The sequence below is a fragment of the Protobothrops mucrosquamatus genome, unplaced genomic scaffold (assembly GCF_001527695.2).
Source record: "Protobothrops mucrosquamatus isolate PMUCROS unplaced genomic scaffold, P.Mucros_1.0 scaffold854, whole genome shotgun sequence".
Lineage (NCBI taxonomy): Eukaryota > Metazoa > Chordata > Lepidosauria > Squamata > Viperidae > Protobothrops > Protobothrops mucrosquamatus.
This window is the reverse complement of record NW_015387109.1, coordinates 406,104-427,947: the sequence shown is the minus strand read 5'-3', so window position 1 is coordinate 427,947 and position 21,844 is coordinate 406,104. Positions and strand designations below refer to the sequence as shown.

General features: G+C 37.1%; 1 protein-coding gene across 1 annotated transcript in view; it reads left to right on the top strand.

The window, feature by feature from the left end:
• AGL (amylo-alpha-1, 6-glucosidase, 4-alpha-glucanotransferase) overlaps positions 1-20,153 on the top strand; it is a 45,671-nt gene extending 25,518 nt beyond the window's left edge. The window contains exons 21-33 of the mRNA XM_015819055.1: positions 27-163; positions 380-513; positions 2,839-3,014; positions 5,760-5,862; positions 7,034-7,259; positions 8,395-8,506; positions 8,776-8,911; positions 12,230-12,342; positions 15,004-15,215; positions 15,564-15,661; positions 16,770-16,857; positions 16,949-17,082; positions 19,875-20,153. Coding sequence (XP_015674541.1) covers positions 27-163; positions 380-513; positions 2,839-3,014; positions 5,760-5,862; positions 7,034-7,259; positions 8,395-8,506; positions 8,776-8,911; positions 12,230-12,342; positions 15,004-15,215; positions 15,564-15,661; positions 16,770-16,857; positions 16,949-17,082; positions 19,875-19,992 — 1,787 coding nt within the window. The 3' untranslated portion in view covers positions 19,993-20,153. The remainder of the gene's footprint in view (positions 1-26; positions 164-379; positions 514-2,838; positions 3,015-5,759; positions 5,863-7,033; positions 7,260-8,394; positions 8,507-8,775; positions 8,912-12,229; positions 12,343-15,003; positions 15,216-15,563; positions 15,662-16,769; positions 16,858-16,948; positions 17,083-19,874) is intronic.
• The last annotated feature ends 1,691 nt before the right edge of the window (positions 20,154-21,844 follow it).

Below are 21,844 nucleotides of genomic sequence, written 5' to 3'. Positions count from 1 at the left end.
AAAACCATATTTCTGTGGATCCTCAGGAATAATGTCAGTGATGGCAGAAATACGACCAAATAATGACTTGGGCCATCCTTTCTGTGGTAATTTGAGAGCTGGAGATTGGATGATTGATTATGTGAGCAATCGCTTAATTTCCCGTGCTGGAACTTGCTCTGATGTAAGTTAAACTTCACAAAAATAATTCTCTTTGTAAATAGATATTCATTTGTTATATATTAACTTATCTGATGAACTCTTCTTGTAAACTTGAAAGCTTACAAATTATTTGGGAAACTTTGCACAATTATCTAACAGGGATTAATGTAACTTTCAGCATTTGTTATTAATTACAGTTTTAAATTTAGTACTACAGTTTGTTTCCCTTAACTATTAGGTTGGGAAGTGGCTGAAAGCAATGTTTATCTACTTGAAGCGGGTCCCTCGTTATCTCATTCCATGTTATTTTGATGCCATATTAGTGGGTGCATATACTACACTTCTTGACTTGGTGTGGAAACAGATGTCCAGGTATGTTTTTATTAGTCTAGCTATAGAAAGCTAGAACATGATATTGCTGGATTGTGTCAAGCACAGAGAGTGGCATATACTTCTGAATGTTTCATCTGTTTTTCTTTAAAAGCACAAGGTTACTCATTATGGCCACTGGGATAATCTTCTGCGTTCAAAAAATATTTCCTTTATTTTCTATATTAATTAAAGTAAAATAGAACAAATTTACATAATCTCCTGTAAGTCATCTCTTAATTTCTGCCTGGTAACACTTAGTCAAATGTATATGCAAGTATCCTCAGTGAAAAATAATGTGTTTCACTTAGTACAGAATGTCAGTTTAATGTAAGGTGACTAATAAGTGATAACTCATTCACACATCTTTTATTTGATGTGATCAGTGAACTGTCAGTATACTGTTCATAACTAATGAGGTTTTTTTAATATCATATAATGTGCATGATACCAGTGAATGTGTTATCATGGAAGGATTGGATATGTAGGATACACTATTTGTGGTGGTTCCTGTCCTTCTGTTGGAACATCTGATGAAGATGCTTCTTGGGGACTATTGTTTGTTCACCTGTGGTTCCCCTTAAGATTTATCTTGTCATTGATACTGTTCAACAACTAGATGAAAACAATCAGAACCTTTAAATGTTATCTTAATCTTGAAACCGAAATTAAATCTAGACAACCCTAGATTACTGTTGGATTTAGTAACTATTTTCAGTAATGAAGTTGGATTCTAGGTTCATAATTTGGGATTGTTTCTTGATTCATAACTGTCAGGCCTCAATTGCAGCAGTTAATTAGATATTCATACTCCTAAATCTACTCTTAGCTGGACTTGGCAGAAGATTCCCAGTTATGACTTAGGTAAATTAAAGACTATATTGCAGATGAGAATTAAGCCAAAAATCTAAATTATGATTGCCAACTGTAATTTCTTAGAGTTTAAACTTTGCTCTTTCAAATTAATGGATACGTGATAAATCTGTTGATGGCCTTAGGATGCTATTTTTATATATTAGTCTTCTCAAGACTGGAAACTCCTGATTCAGGCCTCCCCATCTCCAACTGTCTATGGCTGTAGGAAGAGCATGTTTGCAGAGCTATAGTTAGTGCATCAGTTCTGATCCTAATTTGGCCTACCTTGAGAGCTTTCCATACTTTGTTTACAATAGCAATAGCATTTAGACTTATATACCGCTTCACAGTGCTTTACAGTCCTCTCTAAGTGGTTTACAGAGTCAGCACATTGCCCCCAACAATCTAAGTCGTCCTTTTACCAACCTCGAAATGATGAAAGACTGAGTCAACCTTGGGGCGATGAGAATCGAACTGCTGTCAGTCGGCAGAATTAGCCTGCAATACTGCATTCTAACCACTGTGCCACCCAAGGCTCTTCATTGCACAATACTCAATGTGGGGATGCCCTTAAGAAGTGATTGGAAATTGCTGTCTATGGAAAATGCAGTGACTAAACTATTAATCAGTGGTACAAATATAACACACAGCTTGCACAGAAAGAATTTTACTGGTTATCAGGCACAATTTAAAAAGTTGATATTGGCTTTTAAAGGCCTAAATGGCTTCTGGCCTGATTATCTCACTTATTATGAATCTGCCCAGTTATTTAAAGGAGAGGATGTTTTGATCCCCTACATCAGGCATGTCAAACTACCGGCCCATGGGCCAGATGCGTCACATTGAAACCGCGCCCACCCCATTGCCAACAATGGGGAAAAAATCCCGATACATCGCGCGACGTCATGAGTTTGACATGCCTGCCCTACATATTGTCAGAGGTTTAACTATTTTGTACACAGGTGGTGTGGTTATGGAATGCTCTCTCCAAGGATGATATGTATTTGATATCCTCTCTTACAGCACTTAGGAAGTTGGCAAAAGATATTGTTTTGCCAAGATTCTAATTATAATACAAAAGTTTTATAATGGACAAATTGGAAATATCTTTATAAATTTCCAAGACATAAAGAGGTCATCACCTATATTTGTGGCATTTTTGTGATAACATTATCGTGCAGGCATGCATATGATTACAATATTATGGAAATGATATATATCAATGCAAATTTAATTTGACATGATTACAAAAGCAATGTCAGTCACAGCGGAAATAGGATCCATTGCATCAAGATCCAGAAAACTGAAGTTTCAGTGTAATTCTAGTGTCATTTTTTTTAAATTATTATACAGGTTTTTCTGTTATAGTTTATCTCTTGTACTTTTTTTATTGTTGTATCTTCAGTGCTTCTTTGCTAGCTTGACAATGTATGGAAAATGTATGGACTTGAAATGGTGTTGCTTTAATTATAGCTTTGTCCAGAATGGTTCAACGTTTGTTAAACATCTTTCCTTGGGCTCAGTCCAGATGTGTGGAATAGGAAAATATCCATCTTTGCCACCTCTGTCTCCTGCCTTAAAGGATGTCCCTTACAGGCTGAATGAGATTATGGGAGAAAAAGAACAATGCTGTGTTTCTTTAGCAGCTGGTAAGCATGATCTCTAGTTCATGAAAGAGACTACGTTTAAAAATACTTTGCATGTTTTCAATCTCTGCTTAGCAGAGGTGAAGCAATTCAGGTTGCAAGCGGACTCAAGAACCTTGTAGATCTGGCGAGGGGAAAGCAAGAAGGAGCAGTGTAGTATAAATCTAATTAAATCTGAGTGGATAGTAACAGTCAGTGCTTTTTTTGTAAAAAAAAAAAAAAAAAAGGTGCCGGAACTCACACATGTCATACAACCTGTCTTGCCTACCCTGCAAGGTTCCATCAAAAAAAAGGTGCCAGAACTCCGTTCTGGGCGTTCTATGACGACAACAAAAAAGCCCTGGTAGTTAGTTAGTTCCTAAACCTATGCTCAGTATTTTTCTCTCCTCCACTCAGAATTAAGAGATAACATTGGGGGGGGGGGGGGTAGGGCATTAGATCTCTAAAGAAATTGAAAAAATAGTTATTGTGATGTTTCCAGAACACCATCATCATCAGTCATTTATAGTGGGACAGCTTCTATTAACAAAAATGGATTCTGCAGATTCACTTAGTTGATTCAGAGTCTTCTTTCATTAGCTGGTCTTCAGAACTCATGTTTTCTAGAATTCCATTATCCTAAAGCAGGGGTAGTCAACCTTGGCTCTTTTATGACTCGTGGACTTCAATTCCCAGAATTCCTGAGCCAGCTTAGCTGGCTCAGGAATTCTGGGAGTTGAAGTCCACGAGTCATAAAAGAGCCAAGGTTGACTACCCCTGTCCTAAAGTCTGATCTCTAGTCAGTCTGATCTAACGTTTTGTCCATTTGCATATCTTTCAGGACCACAAGTTTGAATAAATTAGTTTATGTAAATCAATTTCTACTGACATTCTTTATCTTTGTACTTTGGTAATCAAATTTATATTGATGCTAAAATTCCATGAAGCTGAAACATGCCCCTACCAAAAATATAAAGAATAAGAATTAGAGATAAGCTTCCTGGTAATCATTGCCTTGATTTCTTCAAGGCCTCTTGAAAATTGTTCTTCAATTTTTACAGAAGTTCAGACCTACACATAACTTTCAATGCTTCACCATAAGCTCTATGTCAGTGATGGCGAACCTTTTAGAGACTGAGTGCCCAAACTGCAACCCAAAACCCACTTATGCATCATCGAGTGCCGGGTGGGTGTGGCCCATTGGCTGGGTGTGGCCCATTGGGTGGGCGTGGCCCATTGGGTGGGCATTGCTGCGGTGGTAACGGCAGACTGGGTGGGACTAAAAAATTCAATCAATCAATTCCAACTTTGCAAGATCTTTTTTTTCCCGTGAGAAGTTGAAATTGACTGATTGATTGAACCTTTTTTTTTTTTTTGCACATGGTGACAGAGGCCTAAAGCGAAAAGGTTTTATAAAACCCAGCTGAAGGCCTAGGACTGGGGCGACGGCGCACGTGCCCACAGAGAGGGCTCTGAGTGCCGCCTCTGGCACCCGTGCCATAGGTTCGCCACCACTGCTCTATGTAATTCGTTATTTATTTTTATTACTTTTAAAATAATAACAGAAAAAAACAGAAAAAGAACAAAACACAAAGATAATTGTGTTAGAAATAAATGCATTGTTAAAGAAAAGGGGGGGGAAATATAGAAAGTCTTTTTTTAAAAAAAAAATCCATACAAAGTCTACATTGGTTAGGCAACACTCAGATAGCAAGTGCAATCAGGTCTTCATTGAATGAAAGGTGCTATAAATTTATGTTTCCAATGCTGCAGTATCAGTCTTTTGTCCATAGTAAAAGTGTGGAGAATCCACTTATGTTGTCAAGTTGTCAAATTACATATACTAGGTATGTACTTCAAAAGAATATTATCCTCTGAAAAAATTAGCTTTTGTTGCACAAATATATTGAATTCACTAGTAAGTGTAGGACATTGTAAAAATATGTGTTTTAAAGAAGAATCGTCCTTATTATATCTCCAACAATATATAATATTGAATATATAATATTAAAATTCCAATAATTGCTCTGCACACCAAGTGCATAGTTTACAAGTGGTCATTTGAAGTCAGGTGGTTATATATTTGTGGATTATTATTAGTCACCTAGTAATTACATATTCTGTTTTCTTCATTGGGTTGGACTAGTCTACAAATACAGAGAGTTATAGTACATATGAGCTGTGCTAAAAGAAAATATAAGTAAATATGTAGGTATTGGAATCAACTTCGTCAAATCTCATGTCAGATTTAGTGCTCTAGTAGCAAGCAAAAACCAAAAGAAATGGTGATTTAAATAGAGCTTGACAGAGCAGTGTGACAGAGCTGATTTTAATGTTACAGTCAGATACAAGTACAAAAAGTAAAAAATTATATTTTCTTACGGTATTAAGAAAATAATGTGTTCATATATTACGATATAAAGGCCTAGTATTTTCTCTGTATATTTTAGGACCTTTCTCCCAACAGTTCATATCCTTTTTGAACTCGTATTGGTTCCAAGTGACTGTTACCACGCAGAGAAACAAAAGGTTCATCTATCTTATCCCGTAGATAGGTTTTGCTAGCTAATGAGTGCAAGGAAGGTCCCAATCTTCATTTTGTTGATAAATTAGGATGACTTTGTGCAGATGGACGTCATCCAAATTGAGTTACTCAGAGGGAATGGAGCAGAGTGTGGCTCAGCCATAAATATGAAGTAAGCTGTTTTTGAAAGGTAGAGAGCTATTAAGTTCTAACACTTTACATCTGCTTTGTCTCTTACTCTTCAGGTTTACCTCATTTCTCATCTGGCATTTTCCGTTGCTGGGGAAGAGATACCTTTATTGCACTGAGAGGGCTGATGTTAGTTACTGGACGCTACTTGGAAGCAAGGTAAAGCAGTTTGTTGTTGTTGTTAATTGCGAAGTCGTGTCTGGCCCATTGCGACCCCATGGACAACGTTCCTCCAGGTCTTCCTGTCCTCTACCATCTTCTGGAGTCCATTTAAGCTCACGCCTACTGCTTCAGTGACTCCGTCCAGCCACCTCATTCTCTGTCGTCCCCTTCTTCTATTGCCCTCAATCTTTCCCAGCATTAGGCCCTTGGCCAGTGAGTCCTTCCTTCTCATTAGGTGGCCAAAGTATTTGAGTTTCAACTTCAGGATCTGGCCTTCTAAAGAGCAGTCGGGGTTGATCTCTTCTAGGACTGACTGGTTTGAACACCTTGCAGTCCAAGGGACTCGCAGGAGTCTTCTCCAGCACCATAGTTCAAAGGCCTCAATTCTTTGTCGCTCAGCCTTTCTTATGGTCGAACTTTCACATCCATACATTGCAACTGGGAAAACCATGGCCTTGACTATACGCACTTTTGTTGGCAGGGTGATGTCTCTGCTTTTTAGTATGCTGTCTAGATTTGCCATAGCTTTTCTCCCCAGGAGCAAGCGTCTTTTAATTTCTTGGCTGCAGTCCCCATCTGAGGTGATCTTGGAGCCCAGGTCCCTCTCCCTCCCTCCCTTCCTCTCTCCCTCCCTCTCTCTCTCTCTCCCTCCCTCTCCCTCCCTCCCTCCCTCTCTCTCTCTCTCTCTCTCTCTCTCTCTCACCTATCTACTTACCTATCTACCCACTCACACACTAAAGTATATATTTATACCAATAGAAAAATGACAATAGAAATTTGCATTGGGGTAAATAAGGTTCTAGTCATTTAAAGCGCTTATATGCTTACATTTTTGTTAATGTTTTTCAAATAGAGAGGATAGAATTATTTGTTTGTGTAACCCATCCTAATCCTGGCCTGAGTGTCTTTTAGCCAATCCTCTGGAAAGCTCTTATTAAACAGGATGATTTAATCTATGCAAGACTAAATACAGGTAGTCCTCTACTTACGACTACAATTGGAATCAGAAACCTCTTTACTAAGTGATGCAGTTGTTAAGTGAGCATCTCATGACCAGGCCCAATTTTACAACCATTTTTACTTCACATATTTTATAGTGAAATGTAATAGAGAACTTGAAAGCCTACCATTTTTATATTCACTCCCTTCTCCATCTCTCTGGTTTCAGGAACATAATATTAGCATTTGCTGGCACCTTAAGGCATGGTCTAATTCCTAATCTGCTTGGCCAAGGTACTCATGCCAGGTACAATTGTCGTGATGCTGTATGGTGGTGGCTTCAGTGTATACAAGATTATTGTAAAACCGTTCCAAATGGCATAGACATTCTCAACTGTCTGATATCTAGAATGTATCCTACTGATGATTCTCTACCTCAGCCAGCAGGCAAAATGGTAATTATAGCTTCTCTCTTTTAGCTCAGTTCAATTTCTTACATGTTTTATCGATGTGTTAATTTGGGAGAGGAATCTTCCAGGTTTGGGAGTTGACTTTAGCTCATGTCAGACTATTGCTGAAGTAGATTGATCCTCTGTGGTGTTGTGTGATGCCTATAACTGGCCTGATGCTATTGTGAGTACAAAAAACAGCTTGGATCATTATGCTTGGTGGCCTCCGATAAGGTAAAAAAGTTTTGTCCTTAGCAGTGGTTGGGAAGGAAATTCTCCAAGAAACTCTTGTTCTGCAGTTTAAATAAAATGTAAACACTTGCCCAAAGAACTTCAATATTATAGTATTACTTTCATTGACATAGTCTTATTGTTGTAATCAGACTCATTAAAGGACAAATGTTAAAAGGAAGTGTATTTTTTCTAAAGAAACCAGTTGTATATATTATTGCACTGTAGTGTTGAAGTATTTTTGATCTTCATCGGAAGGCGAAATGCTGGCTAGATCTCTCTTCAGCACCTTAAATTTACACTTGATATCACATAGTACAGAGGACCACTCTGAAATTTGGAGAGACAGTTTGGTGTAGTGGTTAAGGCATCGGGCTAGAAACCAGGAGACCATGAGTTCTAGTCCTGCCTTAGGGCAAAGCCAGCTGGATGACCCTGAGCCAGTCACTTTCTCTCAGCCCTCGGAAGGAAGCAATGGCAAACCACTTCTGAAAAACCTTGTCAAGAAAATTACAAGAATCTGTTCAAGAGTCTCCAAGATTCAGATATGTTTGAATGGGGGGGGGAAATAAAGTGCAGAGTTTAAAGTGTTGGAATGAGTAAAGTGAGAATATTCAGTTTCAAATTTGTTTTCAGGCAAATCCACTCACTAGGAGACTTTGGGCCCATCAGTCTTTATTAGCCCAACCTAACTCATATAATAGTTTTCCAGGGATAAAATGAGTTTTATGTAATCATTTTGAAGTTCTGGAGGAAACGCGGGACATAAATCCAGTACACACACTCTTGAGACTTGAGTCCATTGGACTTGCCTCTGAATAGGAGATTCCTTTACAAACTCTATGTTCTTTGTTATGTGTGTTTTTAATTTAGGTGTTTTTTTCCTTTCTCCCCCTATATTTAAACCCAGGATCAGCCATTATATGAAGTGATACAGGAAGCAATGCAAAAGCATGCCCAAGGCATAGATTTCCGAGAGAGGAACGCTGGTCCACAAATAGATCGAAACATGAGAGATGAAGGTATACATTTTGTAACTATTTTTTTTAAATGGATGTTCATGTTTATTTCCTAGCTTCCTAAAATATCTTGAAATAAAGTGAGATTTTCTTTAAATCCCCTTAAAGATACACTTCTCCATGACTTAAAATACAGCATTCATATGACTGTGTTGTCAGTCAATGTAATTTGGGCTGCCATAAAAGCCCTAATTTATTCTGAGTGGGCGCGTAGGGGGAAAACATTTTCATGTGGCTTTTCTGGAAAACAAGCTAATATTTGTATTTTGTAGGCTTTAACGTAACTGCAGGAGTAGACATGGAAACGGGCTTCGTCTTTGGAGGGAACCGTTTTAATTGTGGTACCTGGATGGATAAAATGGGAGAGAGCGATAGAGCTCGCAACAAAGGAATTCCAGCCACTCCAAGGTACTGCACAAATGCTTGCAGCGTTATTAGCACATTAAAAGCCTGAATGTAATTGTTCGACTAATTAGAAATCAATGTAAAGATATTGCTGGGAACTATGAATGAGTGAATGAATGTTTTTATTGCAGTCACCGATCAGAATTGCAAACAAAAATGGATTTAAAAAAATAAAGCAAATACAAAACCATATAAAATAATACAATTGGTGGTGGGTTTGTTAGTAGATAATAAAAGTCTGCCTAATTTTATAGGCAGTATTTGTTTGTTAAATTTATTTGCCACCCATCTCATCTGGACAGCTTACAACAGTAAAAATGGGAAAAATGATAAAAAATGTAAACATAACAATAGTAAAGCAATCAAACAATAAAAACAATAAAAATAAACAATGGAAGTAGAACAGTATGAATTAAAAGATGGGCAGGGAGGAGCAGGAAGCTCAATTTTATGTTAGAAGTATTACAAATTTTAGCTATCTTCAAGGAGACCGACTCTTGCCGATCTGATAACAACTTTTCATTAAAAAAAGGTCCAAATTTACCAGGTAAGGAGTTTTATATCGGGTCCTTGAATCCTTATAGAGCAGAGGTCCCCAACCTTTTGGGCACCAGGGACCGGTTATGTGGAGAGAGGTTTTTCCGTGGACCGGAGAGGGCATGGTTTTATGTGCTGCCTGCATCCTGTGGGTGGGGCTTTCCTTGTTTGTGCAGACCGGTTGCTGGCATGCTGTGGCCCGATACAGGTCCACGGACCGGGGGTTGGGGACCCCTGTTATAGAGGGTACAAATAGCAGGACATGAGCTACAGTTTCAACAGACCAATGTCCATGGTGGTAACTTGTCAGCTCATAAGGAACTCTTTTTGTATCATCCCTCAAAAATGTCTCTGTGGAGATCACTGAAGTTAATGCTCTTCAGAATTTGAAAACAGTTATATGGTGTAAGTATCTCACTGGTTTATATAAAGGGGATTGACTTCTGTGAAAAATATTCTTAAATAGAGCAGACTGGTCCTGTTGGGCTTTCACATTTTTGATAATATTGTTTAAATATGCTGAGTGCATCCTCATAACCCATCGTTAGGAAGGCCTCCCTGGAAAAGTTGAGAAGTTGAAGTTTTTGTGAGATTGTCTTGAGCCATATCGATTTGTAATTGTCCTCAATAAGAAAGGAACTCAAACATATAGGAAAGGACTTCAATCACCATGGAATGATACAGGTCCATGTATCTATTTTGATTTTAAATAGCCCTGCCTCCTTCCTTAATATTACATTTGGAATGCAAGGGACTACCTGGAATGTAGCCCTTAGGAATTTAGGTTAGATCTTTTCAAGAGGAGTAAAAAAAATGTAAGGTCCTAACTGAACACCAAAACGTAGTTGTGTACAGGTCTTAGCTGAATATAGCTTCAGTGCTACTGGGGGACACACTCTGCTTCTCTGGTAAAGTGAAAAGAATTGGCCAGTTTTTTGAGCATTTTGTATGACATAATTTTGGTGTGCACTGTGTTTGATGGAGCTATGGAAAACCACGTCCAAATATTCAAAAGATTGCACTCGTTCAACACTCTTGCTATTTCTCCTCTAGGCGGGCAGCTTAGGTCTCTGCCAAGATCAGGATCTCAATTTTACTACAGTTGATATCAAATGCTTCCTTAGAGTAGTGTTTGGCCAGAGCATTCAGAGTTTGCTTAAGTCCAATTATTAAGTCCAGTTGCTTTGAACTAGTTTCTTTTTAAATTAAAAAAAAATCTTATTTTCAGTGGAAAATGCTAGTTCAGTGGAAAAACAAACTGGCTAAATTAAATACATGAAAACCTTGTCCATTGCTAGTTTTCTCTCAAGCATATTCATATTCAGTTCAGGTAGATTTATATATAAAATATATGTAAAGACTTATAAACTTGCAGGCATTTCTAGGCAGGAGTTTTGCTTGAAATCCTCTGGATTAAAAAATATGGAAGTATTTTATGAAAAATGATTTTAAACCATGCCGTTTGCATTAAACATCTAACAGCAGAAAGATCTTTAAATGTTACCTGTGTTTTGCTAAGCTAAATGGCAAGGTTGGCTTCATATAAAATGAGCATCAATGAAATTACCCATTTGGGGATTTTGACATACAAACACTAGGTTTACACATGAATTAAATATGCAATCCAGATCTGATTGAAAGGAAGGATTACTAGACTTGCCTAATTTCCACATGACCCAACGCTAAACCATGGGTTAGGACAGGAGTGCAAATTCAGCTTTTGTACTAAATGGGAGCTAGTCAAGGATTGGGTGCAGCCTATTTTTTATTTCTTCAGTTCCTGCCTTTCTAACCCTGCTTTTAATATTTCTCTTTTTTTTTTCAATTTCTTCCCCATCTCTGCCTGATCCTTCCCATCTTGTCTGCGTTCTCTATCTGTTCTCCTTAAGTCTTCCTGTATTGTCCGCATCTTCTCCATTCTGTTCTCCATTCCAAAGCAAGGGGGTGGGAGCAGCTGTGGCATAGATAGCTCCCTTTGCTATCATGAAAATAGTTATATTGTTGTTTCCTCTTTTTTGGATCAGGAAGAAAACATTCTTCTAGTTATTCAAAGAGAAAACCACAATATCAGAGTGCAACTCACTTCCTTTTCTTGCAATCAGAGACTAAAATAAGCCCCCCCATCGCCCACCGAGTGACTGTAGCACCATTTACGTGCGAAGAAATAGACAACAGCTAGTTCCTGTTGGTTTGTTTTGCTGTAGAGATAAAGGAGTTGAGAGATGAGAGAAACGGACTATCCTATCATGGATAGGTGAAAATAAAAATTAATAAAGGTTAATTTATTGCATATGTTGCAAGTAGATAGGTAAATAAATAAATCCTGCCAACTTTGAGTTCTGCCCCTGTCCAATTTTGAAGTGTAACTCTCAACACATTGTGCAACGGGACTTGGAGCCCTTGAGATGGTAACAGAAGCAATGCTTGTGACTTTACATTTACATGAATCCATAACTGTTCTTTAAATTAGTCATGTATATCCAAAGGAGTTTATGAAAATCTTGAGATCCAAATTTAACTCTTGGCGTCGCTAGCCAATTACTGCCTATTTTGACTGACATTGCCTCTCTGGATTGTCTGGTATATTTTTCATCAATATCAAAATAGTTTTTAAAAAAAAACATTATCTTATTACACTACTGTTGCCCTCTTCCAAAATATACAAGGGAGTTACTGATATAATCAGAGTTCTGTGCTCTTGGCATGACCAATAAATATAATAACCAAAATCTTTATTTCGGAACGGAAGGGCAACTTACTTTTCTGCTGTGGCTGTCCTTTTAGAGATGGTTCTGCTGTGGAAATTGTTGGCCTATGCAAATCAACCGTTCGCTGGTTACAGGAATTGTCAGAGAAGAAGTTATTTCCATATCCTGGAGTTACTATGAAAAGACACGGTAAGCAAATGTAGCTCCAGTGTAAAATGAAAGTAGAAAAATGATATTACTGATAATAGTAATAAAGGGCCCAAAACATGTTTTTTTGAATAACACTCAAAAAGCAACAGAGAGGATAGGACTTCCAACAGGAGTCAGCTGGATTCCAGTTCTCCCTAAATCAGTGTTTCTCAACCTTGACAATTTTAAGGCATGTGGACTTCAACTCCCAGAATTCCACAGCCAGCAATGCTGGCTGTGGAATTCTGGGAGTTGAAGTCCACATGCCTTAAAATTGTCAAGGTTGAGAAACACTGATCAAGAAATGGTTGGGATGGAAGAGCAATGGACATTTCAGATAGTTAACTGGGATTGTTTTGAAGATTAAATGGGAGCAAGCTATATAATCGGCTGTCTGTTCCATTGTAGAACAAAGAAAAAAATACATCTGATGTTATTGAGTACATGTGGGTTTGAATTTTTCTTTAAAATGTTGCATTCGCCTTGCAGTGTTTACTTTGGTCCATGGTTCTAGAACTTTTTTTTCCTATTTTAGTACCCACCACTTGTACTAGGATTACAATTTAATACATTTGGGGAGGGGAGCATCAAATTAAGCAAGACATTCTAAAATCGTGTTTTCATTCTTTACATTCCAGCTTTTTTTTTTCTAGAATAGGGAACTTTATTTTTTCCATCTTACTATGTGGATGAGTTTTCTGGAGATCTGTTGCGGTATAGCTGCATGCTCTTATTTTAATTTGGATTCTGAGACACCCACAAGCTGCTTACTGCAGCAGAAATTTCCGAGGATTTTTCTTCCCCATTTCCCCTAAGCCTTCATTCGTGCTGATTTATGGAGAGGATAAGAAATAATCTCACTCACACGGCTATTTCTTACTGCCTCCATAAGCAATGGAGAAATGCTCTTTCCCTCACTTCTAAATACCCACAAATGCAGACATAGATTGTTAGCCAATGACTGTTGCTAAAGTCAGAACAGAACGCTTTGTTGACGTTCCGGCTCACCCAAATGCAGCAATAATAACAGCTAATCAAAAAAGAAAGAAAGAAGATACAGCCAGATAAGCAAAAATTAAATTCTGATAAGGAGAAATTTCCTGACAGTTAGAACAATTAATCAATGGAACAACTTGCCTCCAGAAGTTGTGGATGCTCCAACACTGGAAGTTTTTAAGAAGAGACTCGACAATCATTTGTCTGAAATGATAAAGAATTTCCTGCCTGAGCAGGGGGTTGGACTAGAAGACCTCCAGTGTCCTTTCCAACTCTGTCATTCTCTTCTGTTCTGATTTAGGGAAATAAAGCAGGGGAAAGTGTCTTATTTACTTGAAATGAGCCAACCCTGTCTCCCCATCACTGCATAGATTAGGTGTGTCCCTTCCATATGAGGGAGCAGGATGATTTGTACCCAGTGCATTCTGTAAGACCACTGAACTTCTAAGAAAATCACCCTTCAAATGAAGAAGGGAAAACAGCATTCAATCCATGGGAGGGGGGTGGGAAGACTGTGGTTAACCATGGTGGACTGGGTGGTTGAAGAGCTGTTCTCCTTATGGGAAGAAAAGCAGGAAATACTGCAGAAGAATCATGTTTGAAGAACTCTTTCTTTCCCATGGAGGATGTAGCTCTTTATAGCTATAGCACTTGCCACATAGTTAAATTCCTTGTGTGGATTAGGCTCTGCAACTCTTTGCCCACAGGGGTGACTTTTTAGCATGCATACAACAGTCTTATGTAACAACATCATAAGGTATGCCCATTCAATATCACCTATCAAGCACTGAGTGAACATTCCACTTTGGTGGGAGAGGCAAATAAAAAGGCATACACAAACATATTTCTCTTGCTATTCCTCCTAATACTGGCAGCCTGGGTTCTGGTGGGACTGGCAAGAAAAATGGAAGAGTTGACTTTTTTATACAGTGAAAGACTCTCCAGCTGCCGAAAAACAAATGATCCTGAAAAATCTGTGGCCAGAGACTCAGGAAGAGGGAAGAGATGTACCTGCCATAGTGTCCATAGGAGCAAGGCAAGTCTTCACTCCTAAATTTGTAGAATGCTTGCAAAGAAAGAAAAAATGAATTTGACCACATATAGAAGGTCTACAGAGATTCTCAATCATCCAGGCCATGGTTGTCCCAAAGATGCTTTTCAAGAGGCAACTGGACTTTCTTGGTTATCTTCCTCAAGACATTTTGCTTCTCATCTAAGAAACTTCTTCAGGATGGGAAGCAAAACATCTTCAAGGAAAAAAACCAGAAAGTCCAGTTGCCTTTTGAAAAGCACCTTTGGGACACATGTGGAAGGGGTATTGTTATTAAAAAATATGATTTCCTCATCCATCTGATTCCATCCACACCAATATATCTGCAACCCAAAATTCTGTTTCTTTGCCACCTCCATACAGATGCACATAATAACCATTGTTATTATTAATGGGTCCTCCAGATGAAGTGGGCTTCAGTTCTGTCCTGGAAATAGTGTCCCCGTTCAGACTGATAGTTAGCAACACTGAATCTGGAGAATTTTAGATAATATATTTGTACGGTGGTAGCATCGTGTTTCTAATTACAGAATAGCTATGTCTTACCTGGATGTGTCCTTAATGATGCTTTTTATTGTGTTAGTCAATTACACAAAACTGATATTATTTTCCAGGGAGAGATGAGACCTTTACATATGATCAGTGGAACAGAAAAATCCAAGCCCATTTCGAAAAGCTGTTTTTTGTCTCTGAAAACCCAAATGATCCCAATGAGACACATCCAACTCTGGTTCATAAGAGGGGCATATACAAAGACAGCTATGGAGCATCAAGTCCTTGGTGTGATTATCAACTGAGGCCAAATTTCCCTATAGCAATGGTTGTGGTGCGTATGATGTTTTAAAAATGACATGCGGTGTTTTTGCATATGTTTTTAACACTTGTTAGCAATTTTGAATACTACGGTATTCAGTAAAATATTGGAAGATATAAAGATGATAGTTTGCTGGGAGAAGCAGTGGAATAGATGGGACTAGAAACAAAGCAGGGAACGCTTATGGATCATGTTCTTCAATAAATAAGTTTGTGAAATAAATGTTATTTATAACATGGGCTATAACTTCATGACAATCTTGTGAGGACACTGCAAAATATATCTTTTGTATTTAATTTTTCAGTATTCTTCTGTTGTTTATATGTGATGTATTTTTCTACTTTAAAAAAAAAAATCAAGGCACCTGAATTGTTCTCTCCTGAGCATGCTTGGAAAGCACTTGAAATGTTAGAGAAAAAATTACTTGGTCCACTTGGCATGAAAACTTTAGACCCAGAGTAAGTATTTTATTATTTATCAAATTACCAAAAAAAAGTATAAAACAATTATAAGATTAAAACATGAAAATATCAGACATTAAAAGATAAAACATTAAAATTAATTTTGAAATGGATAAAAATCCAGTGCACAGACCGGGTGGAGGTGAGATCTTGTACTAGTTTACTAGCCACTTCCAAAACAGGATACCCACATCAGGACTCCAAGCCAGTTGGCAAAACCAGATTTTCTGGCTCTTTTGGAAGGCCAAAGAAATGATGGGCTGATCTTGCCTCATGAGGGATGATTGTTCAAAGGGCAGGAGCCACGGCAAAAAAAAGCTCTTTCAGACCCTGCCAGCCGCAATTCCTTGGCTGACGGGATCCAGAGTATGCATATTCCGCCAGAGTGAGTGGGAAGAGCCAAGTATGATGGAGACATGGTTGCATAAGAAGGCTTATCTAGTATAAATGAATAAGTATCACTGTAAATAGCAGCTATGTTTTAGTCAAGTGTACTTATTTTCCTGTCACATCATCATAGTTTAAAGAAATTCTATAGTGGGAATTACATTGAAGATAGATTTGACTTAACTAATAGTCAGAGGCCTAAGTCGTAAAAGTTTTTCTTTGATTATGATGGGATTGATTTTACAAAGGTCATAGCTGACAACTATTCTTTTTTATATTAGTTTTCTCTGTATCCTGTTGTCTAGTCTGAAATATTGTAAAAGAGAATCAAGCAGCATTTTACCATTATTGTTTTCTTGATCCTTATCAAGAGAGCACATTCTGAGATGTTAATTAATTGGAACTGAACATTTTAAACAATAATGTCATAGAAATGTCATATTAGTACATTAGTGCAACATCACTATTGTGTTAATTAATGCAGCTTCACTGCAGATAAAGAAATGTTGACATCATTTACACTCTCTTGCAGTGAATAATGTGTGAATAAATAAATATACTCCACTGAGAATAAGATTCACTAATATATAAAACATCAGATCTAAAATCCTACAAAAATGAATGGCAAACGCCATCTTAATGATATTTGTCCTAAATAATTTCATAAAACCTGATGTCTCTTTCTCAGAAATATTGACTCTTTTATTTTTTTCCCTAGTGATATGGTTTATTGTGGTGTTTACGATAATGCGTTAGACAATGATAATTATAATGTGTCTAAAGGATTCAATTACCATCAAGGACCTGTAAGTATTATACTTTAGCAATTTTTATCAATTGATTTCAGATTTTCATTTTTCATATTAAAACATATTAAAATTCTGTTGTTTTTTTAAGGAATGGCTTTGGCCAATTGGATATTTCCTTCGTGCCAAGCTATACTTCTCCAAGTTAATCGGTACAGAGATCTATGCAAAGACTGTGTTTTTAGTTAAGAATGTTCTTTCTCGCCATTATGTTCATCTTGAGAGGTAACTTTTATTTATACAATATAAAATATTACTGTTGAACATCCATTTTGATATTGATACTTTGATAGCAAAATAGCTCTCACCACATGAATATATATATATATATATATATATATATATATATATATATATATATATATATATATATATATGATGCAAAATTAAAAAAGCCAAAGACAGACACCCTGCAGATTTTCAAGATATAGCTCAAACACCTAATAAAATAATTTAAATGATAAAAGCTTTTATAGGCTATTCCTTTCCTATAAAAAGGAATGGATATGTTTCTTTTAGTGACAAATAATCAGAAGGCATTATAGGCCATTATTAACTTTTGTAATGTGTTTATCTCAACTCAAAATAAATTTATATTATAACCATTAGTAGCAATCTAAATTCAGAATCAAGAAACTGTTATTATATCTATGCATGCCAGTGCTCAGGAATGGGGAATGAAAAAAATGGCACCAAACAAGCACTTTCTACATGTTTTACATGCCTGTATGATTCATTAGGCACAGCCTATGAAGTGTTTTTCAACTTGAACAAAAAAAATTCTGAAAAGTAACATGACATCAAAATTTGTATATGTTAAAATTAAATGTATGTAGGCTATTATTGCTATTTTGCGTACATGTACAGCTATTATAGATATCTTAGTTCAGTGCTGACTGAACTTGAATCATGAAGGCAGAACTGAATTCAATTTTGGACTTTAATTTAGTTTTTTGCACTGCAAATAAAACCAAGTCTGATATTTAGTTTGCTTTCAGATTCAATAACCAGTCGGGTGTTGAGGAATAGATTGAATATCAATAAATCATACCTAATAGGAAGTTAGGGAATCAGGGAAAGTAAAAAAAAATTCTTGCAGTCACACATGGAAATAAAGTAGATGCTGATCTTCAAAAGATTACTTGTGCTTTTGAACAAAATAAAATTCCCTGCGACTTATTGAAGAATATAAGTTCAGGGAATACCTTTTCAGCCACAATCATCTGGATGGCTACTGAAATAATAAATGTGCTTAAGGTTTACAAGGGCCTTAATAGAGTTCTGATTTTCTATTTCATATCCTAATAGAGTTTGTTCTTCAGAGAGTTTCTCTGAATTGAAACTCATGAGGAAAATCAATGTTTTGATAGGTTAGGAAAAAGCAAGAACTTGAGCTATATTCTCTTTCTTTTTCAGAAGATGATTTTTCTAGATATAAAAATTATTCAGTCAGAAAGTTGTTGCCTTTTGACTGGAAACTAGATTAGTATGCATAGCTCTGCATTATTGGTTGGGTAGTGTCTGAGAACACTATTTTTTATCCTTTATTTGTTTATTTATTTATATCCCACCTTTATTGTTTTTATAAATAACTCAAGGTGGCAAACATATCTAATATTCCTTCTTCCTATTTTCCTCACAACAACCACTCTCTGAGGTAAGTTGGACAGTCTAGGAATTCAAATGCAATAACTTGTATGCATTAATGGCTGGACTGAGGCCTGTATACTTGGGAACCCAGCGCACTAGCTGAGCAGATTTCTGTATTCCAGACTGCATAGGAAAGGAAAAGATATTGATAAGGACACAGAATTTTATTTTCATGCTTTACGGATGCTTTAACCCTGAACAGCCCCTGAACTACAAATAAGAATCACTGGGTTGAGCTAATTTCATCTCTGGGTTCTTCATATTCTTGTGGAAAACGAAAGAACTCTTACGAATTCCAGAGGGGTTTAGCAGAGAGGTTTATTTGCGCAGGTTCAGAGGCATATGGAGACATGCAATTCTGAACAAGGAGGGCGGGATTAGACTTCAATTTTATACTATTCTTCTTTCAGGAACAAAAGGACTACACATGGAAATACACATTGTAATACATTTGGATCGTTTCTCATGGGCATACAATGGAAGGTTTTGCTACATACAAAGTATCTATGTGCAATGCGCATTTGGTTAGCCACATATTACTGACACAGAACTTTCCCAGTGAATTTTCCCAGTGATTATGCATTACATCATTATTCTAGCAATTATGCAGACAAATCATTATTCTAGTAATTGTTCATTTTACTAAATTAATATCACACTCATGTAGTCCTCGACTTAACAACCATTCATTTAGTGGCTGTTCAAAGTTACAGTGGCACTGAGAAAAATGACTTGCAACCAATCCTCACACTTGCAACCATTGGAAAGTCAGATGATCAAGATTTAGGCATTTGGCAATTGATGTGTACTTATGACAGTAGCAGCATCCCGGAGTCAACCTTCTTAGTCAGCTTCTGACAAGCAAAGTCTACAAAGGAAGCCAGATTCACTTAATGATCATGTGATTTACTTAACAATTGCAGTGATTTGCTTAACAACAGGGCAGAAAAGTTTGTCAAATCAGTGGTGACTCACTTAACAACCACCTTGCTTGGCAATGGAAGTTGTGATCATAAATCAAGGACTACATCTGTTCTTCATTTCAAATTGTAGCCCTATTCCATTTAGAGCCGAAATGCCGCAACTGAATAGCCCTCAGAATTCCATAGGAATGTATGTGTGCTCTGTAAAATTTGTGTACATAGAGCCCTTCTATTTTTTCTGTAATATGGGATTTTCCACTTTCTCTTATAAATACAAATTAATAAATATAAGCAGCTAATTAGAAATATGGTGGAAAAGATAAATTAATTTGTCTAACTCATATATGCCCTGACATTATCTCGTATTTATTTAAGATATGTTATTTCGGTGTAATATATTTGCAGTTATTCAGATAATAATATGTTGACTTGGTTTTTCTGCAGGTCTCCTTGGAAAGGGCTTCCAGAATTGACTAATGAAAATGGTCAATATTGTCCCTTCAGCTGTGAAACCCAAGCTTGGTCAATTGCTGTGGTCCTTGAGGTCCTCTGTGATTTATAACAGTAGTTGTCTGTCTTAAAAAACTTGCTAGCTTTTGTCTGGAATGCAAATAACGATGCTTGTCTTATTGTTAAAAATCCTACTGATAGAAGTTGTTTATGCCTATTGTTCCTTGGCAATTGTAGGACTACGTGAGTGTTCATCATTTGAGAATCACACCATAATTTTTAAAATCAGTGTGCATATTTTAAAATTAATATGCTAAATATGTAAACCAAGTATAAAAGCATAGAAAGTTAGACTTTGATATATTACAAACTCCACGTATCTTCCCTGAAGTGGAGTTCTATTTCAGAAATTTCTTAGAATGACAGTCCCAATTTAAGGTGCTTCCATATAGGTAGCCCTAGACTTATGACCACTTGCTTAGTTCCAGTGAACTTACTTGGGGGATACTTATAGCCCAGATTCAAAATTCTGACCATGGGTCCCACCACCGTCATGTGACTGCACTTTAGGTCCTTGGCAACTGGGCTGCATTTGTGGCTGTTTGCTGTGTCCTTCAATCACATGACCATGTTGTCCTATTGGTTCTTTAACAACCACGCATTCCCTTAACAACGCACTGCAAAAAAGGTTGTAAAAATCAGCTTTTTTTTACATTACAACCATCATGAGCTATGACCGTGGTGAGCGGTCTCCATTACGGTTGTAATTCGAGTACTACCCGAATTTTACATTCAAGAGCCTTAAAAACATAGTACATCAGACCAGTGGTCACATAGTCTGTTCCCCAGTAGCTAATATTATAGAAATAACATCCCTCTGCTAACAGGACAGTTCCTTTCCATTGAGCTTTACTTGGGAAGGGAACCAGAGAAGCCCATTGTTTCTGTCGCTGAAAGTGCTGCTTAGAATGGTTAGTCACTATTAATAGCCTTAATCCTGGATGAATTTGTCAAATCGCTTCCAAAAGAAACTTGCCAAAACTATACCTTGTGTTAGCAAATTCCATAGATTAATCCAATGCTGCATAAATAACTTTATCTACTGTAATGTCTCGCCATTTCGCTGACCCTAGTAGTATGCTAGTATTTTGAGAGAAAGAGGGAGGAATCTCTCCCACTCTATCCATAAAAATCTTAATATATCTCTAACTTTTGTCCCCCTCCCTTCTTGTAAAACTTTAAAGACAACTTTCCCTCTATTTTTCTATAATAGGGCATAATTAATTTGGAGCTAGACTTTAGTTTTCTGTGGCTTATACGCTCCATATGGGAGTCCTTGCACTGCTCATTCAAAATCACTGAAAATCTCAAAGCATACCCAATGGAGAAGGGTACTTTAATTTAACATACAACGAATGCCTATAAAAACACTCTTGCTTTGAAGCATGTAAATTGTTTGTCCATGCTGTATAATAAAATCCCAAGCTTCCTCGGGTTATAATATAGGAGTAAAAGAGTCTCATAGACTAAGTTTGCATATTGCCAACTTTTGAAAGTTGTAATTGGAGATCTACTGTGTTTAGAATCTAATTTAATGTATAAATATAAAACTGAAAGGAGTCAGGATTGAAATCGGTTGCCCGTAAGATGAAGAGCTTTCCTCGGAAGTCAAAAAGGAGCAACAGCTTTAGTTTTTTTTAAAAGTTGACTTTCAAGTCATGTTTAAGTTATTCACTACTTGCACAGGCACTCACACCAAAATTGCTGCATTGCAGCTATCCACAACTGTGGAACTCCTTCAGTGTAGGTCTGCTACAATTATGTGAAAGGAGAACCTACTGAATTGGGATCATCTGCATAAAAGGCTGGCCATTCCGAAGATATTTCAAGAAGCTATTTACAGGCCTCCCAACCTGACTGGTTGTTTGTGCATTAGCCCTGGCTTAGTGGAACTTAGAGGAAGG